This window comes from Uranotaenia lowii, chromosome 2 (assembly GCF_029784155.1).
Source record: "Uranotaenia lowii strain MFRU-FL chromosome 2, ASM2978415v1, whole genome shotgun sequence".
NCBI lineage: Eukaryota > Metazoa > Arthropoda > Insecta > Diptera > Culicidae > Uranotaenia > Uranotaenia lowii.
Window position 1 is genome coordinate 389,169,122 of NC_073692.1, and position 18,041 is coordinate 389,187,162.

General features: G+C 37.8%; 1 protein-coding gene across 1 annotated transcript in view; it reads right to left on the reverse strand.

Moving 5' to 3' along the window:
* Positions 1-16,857, reverse strand: part of LOC129747084 (chitin deacetylase 1) — a 39,273-nt gene extending 22,416 nt beyond the window's left edge. Inside the window, exons 1-2 of the mRNA XM_055741100.1 lie at positions 16,011-16,857; positions 4,596-4,753 (exon numbers count right to left, since the gene is read on the reverse strand). Of these exons, the coding sequence (XP_055597075.1) occupies positions 4,596-4,753; positions 16,011-16,059 (207 nt within the window). The 5' untranslated portion in view covers positions 16,060-16,857. The remainder of the gene's footprint in view (positions 1-4,595; positions 4,754-16,010) is intronic.
* Positions 16,858-18,041: the final 1,184 nt, after the last annotated feature.

Sequence of the window (18,041 nt, forward strand, 5' to 3'; positions counted from 1 at the left end):
AATTTCTAAGCTTCCAAATGAACTCTTCAGATCTGCAATACGATGTTAGATGAGAAAGATATGAATAAAATAAATTTGCATGTTTTTGAAAGAATGATCCCAAACTTTTGGACGATACACCATACTAAGGGGTGATCCCAAACTTTTGGACGATAACTCAAGTGTCTATTTTATTAATTAAAAGTACATTCTTAAATTTTTGCACGAAATTTTTTGATTGTGTTTTGAGAAGTAAAGAATAAGGATTCAAATGCAACTCAAATTTTGAGATTTGGTCCACCCTATCCTGAGATGATCGGTTTTGAATATTGAGTGCGATTTTTTGGAAATGTTCTAACTTTAGGTTGAGTTTTGAGTACAAATTTAAAACATTATATCTGGACTCCAAAATAGCTATTGCTCATTATCTTTGAAATGAGATCAAAAGGTTTGCAATATGTTCTGAGACGGCTGAGATATGAACGATCAAAATTGCATGTTTTTAAGTGGGTGATCCCAATCTTTTGGCCGGCAATGTAAGTCTTAGAAAAAGAAAATTCTGAAAGATTGCTTTCAATTTTCTGCCAAAATTATTTTTAAGAAAACACAATTCTCTTTTTCATTTAGACCAAACAATTTTTGGTATGAATTTTATTTGTAGAAAAAATAAAAAATAATATCGATTCAAACATTGATCATGAGTCTTTTAGGAAAAGTTTTGAATCGAATTCATTAACTCATAAAAAATTATAGCTATCCATTGTTTTAAAAAGGTGGTAAAACTATGATTGTTAGATCTAAAATCGAATAATCACTGTGGAATTGTTTGCCATAAAATCTTATTTTTCATTCTTTGCGTTTCTTTTTGCTTCCGTGCCACCATCATCATTTTTTGTACCACCTAACGATCATTTAGCCAGAATAGAAAGTTGACAGAAACACGATCACGCGTTTTTCTATCCGCTCCCGAAAATTGCTAAAAATTACAGTTTTTAAACTCGTGACTCGTCCCCGAAAGTGGTGCAATCGATTATTAAGCCATACCTTTACGATCACATAGTGAATCCCGTGCATTCTAGTGGACTTTTCCCGGTTAAATACCCGTCACTTAATTTGACAAACCCGACTAGTTTTGGTTCCCGTTGGAAGTGCGATCATCTGCCCGCCCCGCAATCCGAGTGATAAAGAGACCCCGAGTGCCCATCCCGACAACCCGCAAACCCATAAGCCCGTCCCGAACATTGGTGCCGTGACCAGGATCAGGACCCGTCCCGAATAGAATCACGACCCATCCCGCTGCGAACCCGCGTGTCATCATCATAACCTCACAATTGAGGTTGGCGAAATACTTTTGCCGTCTGTTCCGGATTATTTATTGAAACCAAAGGCCTCATTTGAAGAGGTACCAGGTGAGTACCTCTCCAACCCAATACCATCCCCTTTTGCGGTACTTCTTGGTCTTTTTTCGACCCTTTTAGTTGACCAGCTCCGATTCAACTTTCCTGCAACCGGATAATCGTCGGCAGAATGGTTGACGACAAGAAGCTGAAGTCCAGGAAGCTGAAAAGGGCGAATATCATTGCCGGAATCAACCGTATGGAACAGTTCCTGCATCAATACGTCGAGGACCAACACCAAGGGGAAGTTCGATACCGCTTGGAGCGTCTCGAGAAGCTGTGGGAATCGTTCGACGAAGTGCAGGCGGACTGCGAGGAGCTTGACGAAGAGGAGGATGCGGGCACTAAAAATTTGGAGATCCGAAGCAAAACCGAATCAATTTATTTCCGGGTCAATGCTGGTTTAGCTTCCAAGATCCCGGAATCGTTTGGGCCCACCGCATCCGATGCTGCAAATGAAACATCCGCCCCCGCCCATCTTGCGAACATTAAACTCCCGACGATCACGCTACCCGAATTTGATGGCGATTTCAATCAGTGGCTGACGTTTCACGACACGTTCGTGTCGTCGACGGAAATTTCATGTGTCCAGAAATTTCACTACCTTCGCGCTGCCCTTGAGGGCGAGGCAGCTAATTTAATCCAGTCGATTACCATCACCGCCAACAACTACTCTGTTGCGTGGGAGGCATTGGTAACCCGTTATTCAAATACGACTCTTCTGCGAAAAAAGCACATCCGAGCCCTGCTCAAGTATCCCAAAATCCCGAACAACTCGGTGGATGCACTTCATCGAATCGTCGACGAATTCCAGAGGCACACGAAGATTCTGGAGCAACTCGGAGAACCCGTAATATATTTTAGCTCGATTCTTATGGAGCTTTTGGAGGATAAGCTGGATGACGCATCGCTCACCGCCACTCCAACGATTGGCATATTGCAACATACATTTGTGCTTAGATTTTTTCATGGTGAAAAAATTTAAAATGATGAAAAAATATGATATTCACATATTGTTAAAACTTTCATGCTTCAATGCTTGATAGATTTTCGAAAAGGGAGAAAGAAGACACTTTTTACTAGTGCAAAGCTTTTAGCAAATTCCGCCCTGAACATCTAACAGTCTGAAAGAAAAATTAGTGCAAATAAACCAAAAACATCGTAAGGATCGAAAACCGGCATAAAACATTTCAGGATACAATGTCTGTCGAAAATAATTACGGAACACAATTTTTATTTTTGGCTAAAAAATCATATTGTTTCTTGAAGCTACCACGTTCGAACAATTAAAAAAATATTACGTCTAGAGCTCTTAAGAAGCTTTAGCACCACAAAGGTAGAATTTTAACTCGATTTACCATACACTTGGCTCTTATTTTAAATTTAAAAGTTGATCTGTTCAGTATCCTAACTTGCTTCGAGGAAAAATTATTCAAATTGGTTAAACTACTATACAAAGATAAATAAAACTCAAACTCGTCTCTGGCAATGCCATATCCTAAATCAATTGCCAAAAATAATATTTAGCATAACCGGCTCGGAAGCAACAAATTTTAATAGATTGAAGAGAGGAATCAATCAATTTTAGTTCGAATAATATAATTCTTCAAAACAATAACCAATATCTTAAATCTCATCAAACAACAATTGAAAACCTTACTCCACATCTTTCGAATTACGCTGTACTCATAATATATAAAACACGGCTCCACTTAATGGTAAATTTACTACAGCAGACATCGAGAAACCATAAGTCTGCAAGTCCTTTGAGGCAAGTATTCCACGGAACATAGCAAAAATCGCCAAAATTTGTTATTTTGTTTCATTAGCTGCTGATTATCGCATTTTTATTCTGTAAACAAATCTCATCTAATGCCATTTTCGGTTAGATAACATTCCAGAATGAGGAGAATTCTCGATTTCCAGAATTTTCTAGCCGAACTTTGTTGAAAATAAAAATGAAAAAAGAATAGAAGAGATCTCTCCAATAAAGAATTTACAACAAGCTTTTAGCTCAGCAGTATCATCATTGAAGTTTTTTTCGGTAACCGCTGTATCGTTCCCTTGTTTCGATATTTTTTTGGATGTAAAGCAACATCATCTAGCTTTTTTATTTTTGTTTATTAAATTGGCACGAAATTTACAGGCCACATCCACTTTAACTAATGCAATTAATTAATTTAAGTTAATGCTGGTGGCATTCATATAGACCAAATAAGATCCAGTTTCTATTAGAAAATATACATAGATAACAATGAACCGTTTGTTGAAAGTTGTTTCGTGGTTTGTTCGTCCTTCTTAGCCTGGACATTCATGTGCTCCTGAATATGGGTGAAGTTCTAACGCAGCTTCATAGAGGATCTTGCCTTTTGTGGTTTCACAACTGAGAACTTTGCTTTCAGCTGCTTTCGTCTGCTTTTCTCGGGCACAGCCTACCCCAAGTCATAAACTTTCAATCAAACTTGAGTATCTTTTAAAATATATTTTAATAAACTTTGCGTGCTTACAACATGCTCATAGAACATTTGATCTTTGTATGAGGAAGTTCACTGGTGTTGGAAAAAAGTGGTAAAAATGTTGTCACTTTTTGCACATTTTGAAAATTTTGCCATGCAAAAACATTTTCAAGATCGGTGACCTTCAAGTTTTTCTACAACACGTGTTGTATTTTCGCATGCTGTGATGTAAAAATGGTAATATTTCTATCACGTACGGCTGAAATGTAAACAGTGCTGTAAAAAAAATTCAACGCCTAAAGATCTTGAAAACAATTTTGCATGGTAAAATTTCAAAATGTAAAAATTTCTACCACTTTTTCCCAACACCAGTGAACTTTAATATCATATCATTGAAGTATCGTAATTGACGACGAATTTTTATTGGAATCATTATGGATAATTGAATTTTGGATGCAATAAAATTGATGGAAATTTTTAACCGTACCGAATTAAGCTTAAACATGTGGAAAAATGTCTAGGACGTACATATATGGGTTTGTATGCAGTTGAGGTTTAAATGTTTGCTGGGAAAAACAAAGCATACAAAGGTGCTGATCTGCTGTCTAGTTTTTCTTGCATACATCTTATCTCTCTATAGTTTCCTAAGATTTTTAATGTAGTTTGAACAAAGTTTCAAAAACTGAAATTAATATTATCTACCCAAAAAAATGCATTTTAGCTATGCCAATTTCCACAAACTATGAAAAATATAGTAACTCACCGACGATGTACACTGGATGACGTCACGACAGTTATCGCCTTCGCCGGCCACTAACCGGAACCATTCGCCGGCATCTTTGTCTTTGCAAAGCTCCTTCTCGAAGGATTCTTCTTTTTTCGTTTCTTCGGCCTGCCGTTTCGTACGTCCCGTTGCCGTCACTGTAGGGAAAGAGAAAGATCATAGATTTGAATAAGTTCTAAGATTTATTGAAGAAATATTGGTTACAAAATTCATATCTGCAACAATTTAAAAGCCTAATTTATTTTGCAATTTTTTGGATTCAACGTCCCATTTTAAGATTACTCTATTTCAAACACGCTGCTTCAAAGTGTGAATCAACCAAAACATTAGATAAGCGCTGATATCGAATCAACGACACCCGCCAAGTAGCGGGTCAAGGTAGAAGTTGCATCGATCGCAAATCATGAGGTTGTGAAGGACGCAATTTTGTTTATTTTTCGATCAAACAAAAATTAGCATCAATGATGTTGTCATTCCATTTAACTACCTGTTCGGGAGCGATAATTGTTTGTTCAAATTTGCAGACATCAAACATTCGAAATTTACACTCCGGCTCGCGTGTCATGGTGTATTTTTGGATGAATTTTGCCATTCACTCAATGATTGATATATCATTGCCTTAGTAACTAAACTTATCTTGGAATTTTTTAACGTTGAACAAATGTCAAATGAATACACGGTTTTCCTGTTGAAATAAAATCTGAATTGGCACTTTTGAAGAATATAAACGTTCAAAAATGAGATAAAAATTGATGAGCTGTTTTTCAATTCAACTTCAACCGATCGTTCAGTCTTCTCAAATTCATTCTAGCTTCTTCTACAACCGAACGAACATATTGCAACAATGCAAAAGTGCAATAAAGAATACAATCGCGAAATGTCAACCGCATCAAATATCGCCCGAAGCCTGGGGATGGTTTCAAATTATTGGTTTAGCCATCGTCTTTGAATATATCTGGCCCAAGCTATAGTGATGGTTAAGTAGAAGGAACAAATTGAAGAGGCAACGACCAAATCAGGGTGAAGCCAATCGATTTCGAGACCCTGTGTTGTGGCTCTTCTTACACGGTTGTATCTATGTTTATTTGAAATTACAATTCTAGGGTTGCCAAAGGCATTATTGTGGCTCGGGCTGACATTCTGTTTGGGGTTCACGCCTGCCAAGAATTTGGCTGATGGCTTGCATCAGTGGATTTATGGCTGGCGTTGCGACATGTGTTTCGGTGTACCATCCTATCGAAACATGTTGACCTTTTGGCATTCAGGGGGAGTGTTTCGAGTCGTTGGATTTGCCAATGCGGTTTAACATTGTTGCAGCTTTGTGCATGGTCTTGCAATTTTTTTTGTATATGTTCATCTTAATGATTCGAGCGGATTTGCCAAATTCATTTTTAGGATCTGAAAGGTATTGATAAATTTTTTTTTCGTATCATAATCTTATTTAATTTTAACAGGAACAATCTGCGGTTGATTTGTAACTCAGTATTAAATCTACCAAAAAGAATTAATTTCAAAGAAAAGGCTGTCACAAAACTAAAAATTTCTAAATGTTGATGATAGCCTTACAAAACTGCTCAGACCAATATGACCAGAGGCGCTCATTGAAATATCATTCCAAAAACTGAAAAAACTAAGAGTTTTGAGAAACCAAATATTTTACATGAAAATGTAAACAAAATTAACGAGAAAAAACTAAAATTTGAGTTTGGAAAATCGATTGTATTGAAAAATGAGCTTCAGAGAAGCAAAACCAAAATTGGTTGCCTTTTTTCGAAATAAGATTTTTATCTACCGGAAAATCCAAGATAGCAGTTGAACATTTATTTAACCCCTACATATTTTCACATCATTGGGTAAATATATTAATGATTATCAGAGGACTTTTTAATGTTTACAGGTAAATTTTTCAATGAATGGAATCGTAGAGATACAAAGCATTCCATATGTTTTTTCTCATTCAGAAATAATTTTTATATTTCATCAAGCAAAGCATTTCACCACTAGGATTTCTGGAGCCCGCCAATTTGACAGGCGCTTTTTTCTCTCGAGTCATGCGAACATCATACCACCTGTTTGAATTGGAACAATAACTCAAATTCAGCTAGAAAATAATATGCCCAGCAAACATCATATCGCATTAAAATGATAACTCACATCATTAAAAACGTTACTGCGAATCGTAATTCCAACTAACGCAAGTAAAAGGTCGTAAAAATCGTTACTCAAAGTCGGATTAAATGGTTTAAATCGGATATGATAAAAAAACCGCCATGTTTGCGGATTTTGAAGACGATTACGTTTCTTTGTTTTCTCCCGCGTGGGTCCAGAGAGAGAACAGCTTTGTTGTTCTCTCTACGATCGCCAGTGCAACCAGATTGTTAAAAATCAAATGGTGTATTTGCAAGAATTTTCCAATGACAAGGGCAGCAAATATAGTCGCTGGTAACGGTTCGTATGCGTCGAGAAAAAAAACTTGTGCTCTCTTGCATTCTCTCAGTATATATGAATATGGTGTCTTATATCGTCCAAATCGTATACTCTTATCGCTTCAGTCAGAAGTTGAAAATATGTATGTATATTGCCTCCCCTTTGGTAAGTAAATGCCATTTTTTCGTGTTTCATACGATCATTCTATAATGTATATGAGACGTATAACAAAGTTTTTGAGAAATATACCTACAAAAATGTTTGCTATGGTAAAACTTATGGGCATATAGCTTAAACTTAAATATATCTTTCATAGGGATTAAAATTTTGAATGAAAACAATGATTTTGTTCGTCCGTTAACCTAGTGCTAAGTTAAAGTTATTAATCCCTGTTCAATTCGGTCCACAACATTAATCTGTTTTTGAGAACGTTTACCAGAACGACCAAATTTGGTGCAAAACTTATGGAACAATAACATTATAATGATGGCTTTAATTTATAGCTCCTCATATTTGAATTTCTGCAGAGGTTTTTCCCTGAGGATTAGATACAGTAGCTGTAACTCCCGTGTTTCGACGACAAAAAACTATGAAAAGGAAATTTAAGTTAAATATTACATTGCCGAGTATATGCTATGAGCCATAAAAAATGTGAAAATCTGTCACCAAGGTTCAAAATAACTTTTTTTTTGTTAACATAATTTCAAAACCATTTAAATCATTCAGACATGTAGATAGACAGATTAAAAAACAATCAATCGATGTGTCTACTTTCGTTCTCAACTACTCTCTCCAGGTGAGATCTGAATCGGGAGCATCCTTCCGCAATATAAGCCTCTGACATTGAAGCCCACTCCTCAGAGATGGATGCCTTCAAAAAATCAACACATGGATGAAGTATCCACAGGCCTACGCTTGAACATACGCCCATATCATAAAGTTAAATTCAGACTGCTCGGAGGCCAAAGATCCTTCGGTCAAAATTTCATATTCTCTTCCAGTCAGGTTTGGATCCGTTTCGAGGGATAGCATGGGCTCCAGTAGTTGGTAAACTACATTCTCGGGTTCACCGAATTTTGCTCATATCCACAGAAGCGCCAGATTCTTCAAAATGACCATGTAGACTTCAGTATTCGTTTTTACTCCATTTTTACTTATGAAAACAGAAGGCATCTTCAATTAATTCGAAGAAACCTCCTCAAATACCATGACTCTGATGAGATTCTTGATAGCAAACTTGAATTTCACATTCTCTAGAACATCCTCAGCCATTGGTAAAATATAGTGATCCGTATGTGAGTTGGAAATCGGATCAATCGAAAAAAGTTTCTCGCCCGAGAACCCCACTATCAGCTGCTATTTCTCCAACGTAGCCTCCAGATTGATGTTACTGGATTCAGCATCACTTTTGTCTTGATCGATTTTACCTCTTTTACAGTGCATGAAAACCTGTAGTTGATCTACTGTAGTAATAAAACGCGTTACTAGATGCTATCCGGCTCACCGGCACTATCGATTGAAGTGACAGTTGATTGCTGATTGACCATCTTATCCCAATCAGTATGATATTAAGGATATATGATATAACATTTTTAGGGCCTATGTGCAACCATATGTCTTGTGCGCATATTAATTTAGCCCCCAGTATACGTTCTCTTCGATTGAGAGAGGCGCCGGCAGAAGTTGCATATTAGGTAGGTTTTTTTTCAAACCTGCAGGACCTACAGTGATTGTTTTGGATATTTTCATAACGGATGATCTTTTTGCCAGAAATACGGCTCATTATGTTAATGAAATGCATCAAATTTTACGACATACACAATTAAATCTATATATATAAAAATGAATTTCTGTCTGTCTGTCTGTCTGTCTGTCTGTCTGTCTGTTCCCTATAGACTCGGAAACTACTGAACCGATTTGCGTGAAACTTGGCAGGTGGGGGTATTGGAGGCCGGGGAAGGTTCCTATTGTGGTTTGAGACCCCTCCCTCTCTCATGAAGGGAGGGAGGGGCCTCCCAAAATTAAGACAACTTTTGGCATAACTCGAGAACCAATCAAGCAAATGGTATCAAATTTGGCATGAGGTGGTATGTAGGAACGGAGAATATTTCAATGAATATTAGGTACCCCTCCCTCCTCTCAGTGGGGTGATAGGAAGGGGGGAGGGGGGCTACCTTACAATTTTTCATATAACTCGAAAACTATTCAAGATATTGGAACCAAATTTGGCATGGGAAGGTATATTGATACGAAAAAAATGTCAATTATTATTTGAGACCCCTCCCTCTTTACAGTTGAAAGGGGGAGGGGCCTCTTTCATATTTTTTTACATAACTCAAAAACTAATTAAGCAAATGGAACCAAATTTGGCATGGGAAGGTATATCGATACGAGAAATATTTCTATGATTATTTGAGACCCCTCCCTCTTTCCAGTAGGGAGATATAAAGGAGGGAGGGGCCCTCTTTTTAATTTTTTACATAACTTAAAAACTAATCAAGCAAATGGAACCAAATTTGGCATGGGCGGATATTTGGGAGCGTGACATGTTCTAATGATTGTTTGAAACCCCTTCCTTCTTCCAGCGGGGAGAAAGGAAAGAGGGAGGGAAGTTTCATACAATTTTTATTGCATAGCACAAGAACTACAACAACAAATGGATCCAAATTTGGCATGGAATGATATTTGGGTACGAGAAATGCTTCTATGAATATTTCGTATCCCTCACTCCTTCGAAAAGGTGGATGTAAATGGGGAGAAGCGGTCTCCCTTACAATGTTCAGTATAACTGTAGCACACAACAAAACAAGCCCAATACAATTTTGTTAGCATTAGTTCTCAATTTATGCTAACGAAGCCAACAAATGGAAACAAATATGGCATGGAAAGGTACTTGGTTACGAGTGTTTCTACGATTGTTATAGACCCTTACGCTTAACAGTGTAGAGAGGAGAAGAACGGAGGGGGTTCCATATAAATTTTGTTGTAAAGCTTAAGAACTTATCAACCAATGGAACAATATTTGATACAAGAAGATTTTTGGGAATGAATAAAATGGGTATGATTATTAAAAATCACCCCCCCCCCCCCCCGCCCCTTCATTCAGCAGGGGGGGAGGGAAGGACAGGAGGGTGCTCTCTTATCAGTTTTTAGCATAAATCCAGAATAAATCAAGCAAAAACAACCATATTTTAACAGCTGGATTGTTTGCGTGCGATTTATTTGAGACCCTCCTTTTTTAGGGCGAAGCTTAAAGAAACAGATTAAAATTATCAGATCTTTAACACAAATTTATAGATCAAGATTCAGAATATTAGTTCAAGTTATTTTTGGATTGCAATCCGATACTCCAGCTGCAGCTCTCATTTTATAGCGGTTGCTTATGAATTATGTTACAATTTGATTGAAAATAATGCCAACAAAACAATGAAAATAAGAGTTAATTCTGAAAATATCATTCAATTTTGAAAGGTGTAGCAAAGCACACCGGGTCAGCTAGTATCCTATAAATTAGCTTGGTTAGATCGAAGTTTGATTTGCAAGCATAGTTTGGAGGCCCATGTACCAAGTACATATAAACCGATTAGAAGCTGTCCAGAAACGGTTAATGAAATTTGCGGTAAGGAATCTTGGTTGGAGAGAGCAAATGCCAGAGTATGTGAGCTTATGTCATCTATTGGACTTGGATCTACTAGAGAATCGGCACCGCATAAACGATTTAAAATTCTTCCTGAAAATAGATCGAGGCATCATAGATTCGTCCTTTCTACGGTCCCGCATAGCAACCAATTCCAGCAGTTTGGTCTTAAGAAGACGCAGGTGCTACACCGGTGGAAATCGAACAACAAATTACAGCCATAACGAGCCAGCGCACCGATACATGAGGGAAGCGAACCGCATAAATAAATAACATAATGGACTTCAATTCAAGTGTACAGACAATTTTAAACATTTACATTATGTCTTTAAGACGACAATTATATTTAAGATAGTCTTAAGTTTGCGGGATGACGGGCTCAGCCCACATATCTATCAATAAACTAACTAAATTGGTAATTGATTTTCGCTTGAGATGCTCCCTGTGCTGTTCTTCAATTGGAAACAACAGAGTGGTGGTTTCCCAGTTCGATACTCCAAAGAAAGGTTCAGGTCCAATCAACATTCTCTGAGATCCTTTCCTTGCTAGCTGCATGGTCTGCTTCTCCGTTCTTTAGGATACCGCAGTGGAATGGTACCCAGAATAAAAATACTCTTTCCCTTATGACCAGGTTTCTTAGTGAAAAAATGCACTCCTACTAGTTTGGAGTAACATGTGAACGTACTAAGTGCTCGAAAAACGGCCTGGATGTCAGCTAACATGTAGATACTAGTGTTTACTTATGTATCCTCTTTTCAAACAGGCTAAAGTGCATTCTAGAATTGCATTAACTTCTGCTTGGAATACTGTTGACCATTTTCTTGTAGGAATTGAGATCCTGAGTCTACGTCCGAACACCCCTGCCCCAGTTCTTTTATCCATTTTTGACTGATCAGTAAAGAAATTAAGCAATCCGGGAGTAACCGCAGGCCAATTTGACTCCACGATGTTCCTATCAATGATAGTTGATTGTGTTGTTCTTGGTTAAAAAGGGTATGACCCTTTACAATTAGTGAGTTTATTTAAAATTTCTTCAGGATTTGTTCTTTAAGATCCCCCACATAGAGAGTTGAGTTTTGGTTTTTGAGAGTCCCAAGGCAATACGTTCTGCATTTAGCTCGTTAAATTAATGTAGTGACAGAATGTTTAGTAGTGCATTTAGAGCCTCGTTCAATGTGGCTTCGCTTTGCTCCAGTTATAGATAGCGTTGCTAGTCTTTGACGCATCGCTCATTTCTTCCGGGTCGTAGCTTGCACAGTTTTGGTCCACCATACTAATGAGGTATAAGAGATTTTGGGTCTTATTATGACTTTTAATATCCAATAGGTCATTTTCGGCCTCAGTCCCCATTTTTTCCCTACTCCTTCAAGGCAGACCCACAAAGCTGTTACATGCATCTGCGGTTTTCATGATAGCTTCGAATCCAGTATTCCACCTGTGATTCGAAGTTTAGAATTACCCCGTCTAATGTTAGAGGTTTTAATCCTATTTTTCGTCTATTAGTGAATGCCACCACAGTACATAGTTTTGGAAGGGTTAATGTTCAGTTACTCTTCCCTGCACTAGAATAGTGCGTATTTAAGTGCAGATTGCATTCTATCTGACAACACGTTCTCGTGTTTTCCTCGAACTATTATAACTACGTCATCTGCAAAGCCAATAACTTCGAATCTCATAAATATAAGTTTTTTTTAGGAGGTCGTCCACGATCAATGACTACAACAACGGTGATCGAATCCCACCTTGGGAACATCCCTTTGTTGGAGTGGCTTTGATTGTAAATCCTCCGAATGGCACCCTCGTCTTTACATTGCTGATTCGATTGAAGTTGAGATGCCTTGTCGACTGCTCCTTCAATGTCTAGGACAGAAGCGAGTGCTTTTTCGTTTGCCTCTAAGGTCTATTCTAGTTTTGTGTTAAAGTATGTAAGGCCGTTCCCGTTGAAATACCTTTTTTGTAAGCAAATTGAAATTTTTTTTAGCATATTCGAGCTTAGATACTGCGATTCAATGTGCTCGTCAAGTATCCTCTCCATTTTTTTTTCAAGTAATGGATGTCAGACTGATAGTTCTGAATGCCTTTGGTTGAGTTTTATCTTTCTTCCTGGTTCCGGGATGAAGATAACGCGCACCTTATTCCACTGAGTGGAAATATGACAAAGGGTCATAGATAGTGGTGACGAACATCTCTGCCAAAGCAGGTTTTGGCCATCAGATCGTGGCCTAGAAGATAGCATCCTTGTCTTCTAAGCCAACGATCATGAGATCGAATCCCGGTCGTGAAATAACCTGGCACACATAGCGTGATGAAGCTTGGCGGTTTTGGAACTAGTTTTCACTAATGCCGGGTATACCTTGGAATTGTAATGCAGCACATGCATGTGGATGATCTTTTCAAGGGAACTTAGATTGCACTTGGAGATCCTTCCTGGATATGTATGTGCTCGTAGTGCTACTGGTAAACAAATGCAACTTCAAACAATAGTGCTGGGGTGTCAAGTAGCATAGCAAAGTAAAAATAGTAACGCGGAGTATTACCACAATAGATCAGCTAAATGGTCGCAGTGGACTCTTTCCCCAGCAGAAAAAAGCAAGTGCTACCATTTGTTTTGTTTACTGTATTTGGATTATAACTCCATCTTCGCCAGCTGCTTTATATGGCTCGAAGGTACGGTTAACCATTGACGGTGTAAAGATAGTGTGCGCGATTTTCGGAGAGCTTCCTCGCGTCTGACATTTTGGCTGGGTTTTCCAGCCGGAATGTCCAAAATGTCTATCCCTTCGGTGTATCCTGGGAAATACGTACTTAGTAGTAATTGATGTGGGGGTCTGGAGTGGATCGGTAGTGAACTCCCATTGTTTTTTTCAATTGACGCAGTCCATTTAAGTGTTCTTTAGACAGATTTTTCTGAAGCCTGGTAGCTTCTGGAGTAGATTGAACGGATTCACACATGTGCCTTCAATTACTTCTCTTGGATCTTCGAATATTTTTATTGTACCCAGTTAGGGACTGGACGATAGTCATCCCAGTTTGAGTCAGTTATTGCTTTGTTTAAAAGTCTCCCTGTTTTTTCCCTTAACTTTTCTAGTTGTCTGTTTCTCCAAGGAGTTCTTTTGATACACGTTTTTTCAGCGGACAGCTGGCTTCGAAAGCGTTTATGATCTTATTCGAAAAACTGTTTGATGCTTCGTCATATTGCTTTGTTGTTCGTATTTTCACATCCAATAAACGTTTGCAAGCTTCAAGTGTGTATTTGTAGAGATCGCAGTTCCTAGGGTCTTCCTAGGGTCTCTATAAACGTATTCTTCATCCGACACCTCCCAGTTATTTATTTTTTCTAGAAGCAGGGTTATGCATACAGTTAAATCGAGGACTTCTTGTCTGTTCGCCGTTGTGAAAGTAGGTCTATTTCCAGTGCCTTCCACTTCCATGGTTCATCAAGATGAGAACCCTTCACGCGGTAGAAATGAGCTAGATGGCATTCTACATCCGCCGCTATTTGGTTGGGAGATTTTTGGGCGAGAAGCAAACTAGTCACTATCCTCTTTGTGTACATCTTGTCTATTGTTACGTCAATTAACAGATGACGGTTAGAGCTAAAACATACACAAGAAAAATCATCAGAAGTCGTCAAAAACAACTCAAAGTAGACGGCTGAACATTTTTGCATTTTTTATGGGTCATACTGCATATTGAAAACAATCTGATGTTGTAACTTTCATATTTAATTCATTCAATCACTCTTCGAACCCTCTGTATATTGTAATTTAGATATTTAATACGGAATACTCTTTTTTCCAAAACAAGTAGCAAACCTTTGTCTTTTTTTAATGTAAGTCAAATCATTTGCGCTCTTCAAGTTTCCCAATAAATGAAAATCTTCAACTTTAAACTGTGAACCATTTTTCAGTTAAAGCAGGACTCTTATAATTAAATTTTTCTTAAACTGTGGAACTTCATTTCATTACAATTATTTTAATTCTGAGACTAGAACAATTGGCCAAACCCTCAACCCAATTTGAATTAAGGACAAGACATTGATCTGTAGTAGGTTATTGAGTAAAAGTTACTATTTTGTTCAAGTAGGCCTTTTTGCCAAGGCTAAGTCGGGTAAAACTGTTGCTTCAATACTCCAAAAATTACAATCAATTTTCACTAGACTGCCCCAAATTTGTATTGGAAATCCAAGCTTGTGAACTTGGGAAATGTTATGCGCTGCAGGCTGAAATTGATCCTTAGGCTTAGTACAAAATCTCATACCAAATTTGGGTCAAATAGGTTCACGGGAAGGTGTCGCTCAACGAGCCTGAAGTTAATATGTGATTTTAAGACATAATGTGTGGGAGAAACATGAAAAATCAGTTTTTCATCAAAACTTTGGTTCTACTCTATATTGGCCATCACATTAAAAGAGTCACCAAATTGTTATAAAACAAGTATATTGAAATAAATTTTATTGGAATACACTTTTATTGTGTAGGTAATATACAGATTTTTTTTAATTTTATTTGAATATTTTAGACAACTCCATACATTTTTGAAAGATATTTTTAAATGTTATTTTTTCCAAAAACTTTGTCTAAGTGTCTGATATTATTACTGTTTTTTTTTTCTAAGTTTACGTTCAATTATCGACATAAAGTTCCAAGTAAAACAATCTTCAAGACAAATAAAGTTGAAATTAATCTTTTACAAAATTGAAGATAATTGGCTACAATCTTTAGACAGTTGAGTTAACTGTCTTTAAATAGGGGATTATAAAAAATTACATAAATGTGGGATTATATCAACATTTAAACGAAATAAAATTACTTTATTTGTTTTATTTGGTCGGCTATCAGCGGACCAAAAGGCTTTTAAAGACAGTATACGTCATAAAATTAAGTGTTAACAAAACCCGTGCTTTAAATATTGTCAAAGAAATAATAGCAAAGTCAGATTATGTTGCTTATAAATGTAGGCTTGGAAGAAATTTCTTTTAATTTGAATAATGGAATGGAACCAACATGGTACACAAAAAATACTCAATTATATTAAATCTTATTATGTTTCTTATAAATATGAATATTTTTCCTGTTTCTATAAACTATTTTTTTTAAATCTTCAGAAATTTCAAGACTTCTGTTATGTTCCGATAAACCATCGATCAAATAATTATTCACTTCAATACTTGGGCATTCTCGAGAATCATAAAGAAATTCAAAACAGGTTCGTCGCTTTTGCTCGCTCAAGTCTCTTAACCCCAACAGAGAATCCTGCTTTGTTCTAATCACTTCAGCAATCATTAATGATGCGGGAAGTTGAAAAGACAATGAATAACGTTCACTTACCCGTCGTCACCAGCGCTATGACGCCAATAATGGCAAAAAACTTCACCATATTTCCCGCTTTCAGCTTCACTCCAGCTGTTGCACTGTTTCCCTTAGCACTTGGTAATTTCCCCCGGGAAAAAAAAGACAAGGATGCTTCCTCTGGCTCAGAGAGAAGCTAATCCACAAATCTTAAATCTAGGGATCACTACGTTTGTCACTGCGACGGTTATTTCCGTTCTTTGGGCTTGGTGGCTTTTTTCGATTTCACTTGAAACACAAACACTTTGAGGGGAAATGAGTTGCGCAACGGCACCCGTCACTGTTCACCGAATAATTCTCGTGTTATAGCACCCGCGTCGTGTTTTCACGAAAGCTGCACTGCAGAACGGACACAAGAATTTATATCCTTTTTCTAGCCGTTTGAGACGTTTGTCTAGGACGTCTAGGGTCCTCCACAGACAGAGATCAATCAACAGGAGTAGCAGCTGATGCTGGCGCTGGTGTTGAGGCACTGAATCACACTGAAAGCACACTGGCACTGGTTGGCCACTAGGGCTGCCTTTTTGGATCAATGGCTTCGGCTGGGTGAGCTGTGCACACAATTCGGCAACTCGGCTTAGGCCAACTGGGCTGAGTGGCTTCTCCCCAATGCACTGGCTGCTGCCGGCTTCAGTTGGGAGCTGGGAGAACTGAAAGTCAAGTGAGTGCACTCATTCGGCTCCACAAAACAACACACACCTAGATCACGTTGAGCGACCAGCCCGGCGGGAGTTTCTGGGCTCCACAAAACTTAACCGGTGTATTATACACTAATCAAGCTCTTAATCAAGCGGCTCTTAGTGGCGTTCGAAAGCCGAGGTGCCACACATGAAACTTTTTTGCAAGAACCAAGAGAGTGACCGACTAGTATCAGGCTTTTATATGGCGCGCAGTTTTTCGGAGCCATTTCCACGCCGTGGCTTGAAGCGATCTCCTGAGAGTGATTTATTCGAAGGGGAAAGTAGGAACTCAACGATCCATCAGGTGGAGCTCTGGAGAGTGGGTTCCAGCTGTCCACAAACTGAGAGATTGGGGGGCTGATCAACCGTTGAATGAAAGCGATAGCGATATTAGTTATTCCAACTTTTTAATCAATAGCTAGCGAAATAAAGTTACTTGAAAACTGAGTTCCACGTTTAAGTGCTCAACAATGCACGGTGACAAGTGAGAGGTTGCATGCCGGATATGATTTATGGCCATTCAAAGCGATCACATTCATTAATCAAGAAATTGCAGCGTCTTTAGCATTCTTGAAGTTAAAAGAGATTGTCATAATTAAAAGAAATCTTCGGAATGTGAAGATTTTTTTTCGGATTTTATTCATGATGTAGACAAAAGACATAAAAAAAGATTATGGATCTATTACTCGAGATGTTTTAAAATCCCATTTCTGCTATCCTTTTCGTGAAATTTTTCTAATTGCGTGAAGAGTATAAGCTTGAAATAAAAATTATCAAGTGTATTCATTATTCTATTACCAAATGAATAAACTGGCTCGAACGATTTTGTGTAGCCCATCAACCACGGTACCGAATCAAATCAGCTCATCATTATCAGCTGCTTCAAATTGGTTCATTTTCACGCCGATCTTGTAGAGATTGTTCAAAACTAATCCCACAAGCTTGTTGTGCTTATTTTCAACTCCACCATGATTATCGTCATATTTTAACTCTATTATTCAATTATTTTGAGAATTTTCCTCTTGTTTCGGCGTCTGCTAAGTCACTAACTAATGAGCGACCCATTATCAATTACCTCCATGAAAAGAGGATTATGGTGAGCTTATTCACAATTTTCTATCGCATCTTGATTGATGAGATTTTGCTGAGTAGCTCAGATGTGTTGTTTTGGAAACCGAATGTAGACCTTTGGTTGAGGTTTTTTTTCGATTATTTAAATCATATAATTGATTTTTTTCCAATACAGACCCCGTTCGTTTTTGGCAACATTCGATTTTGGCAACATTCGATTTTGGCAACATCCGATTTTGGCACATGTGCCAAAATCGAA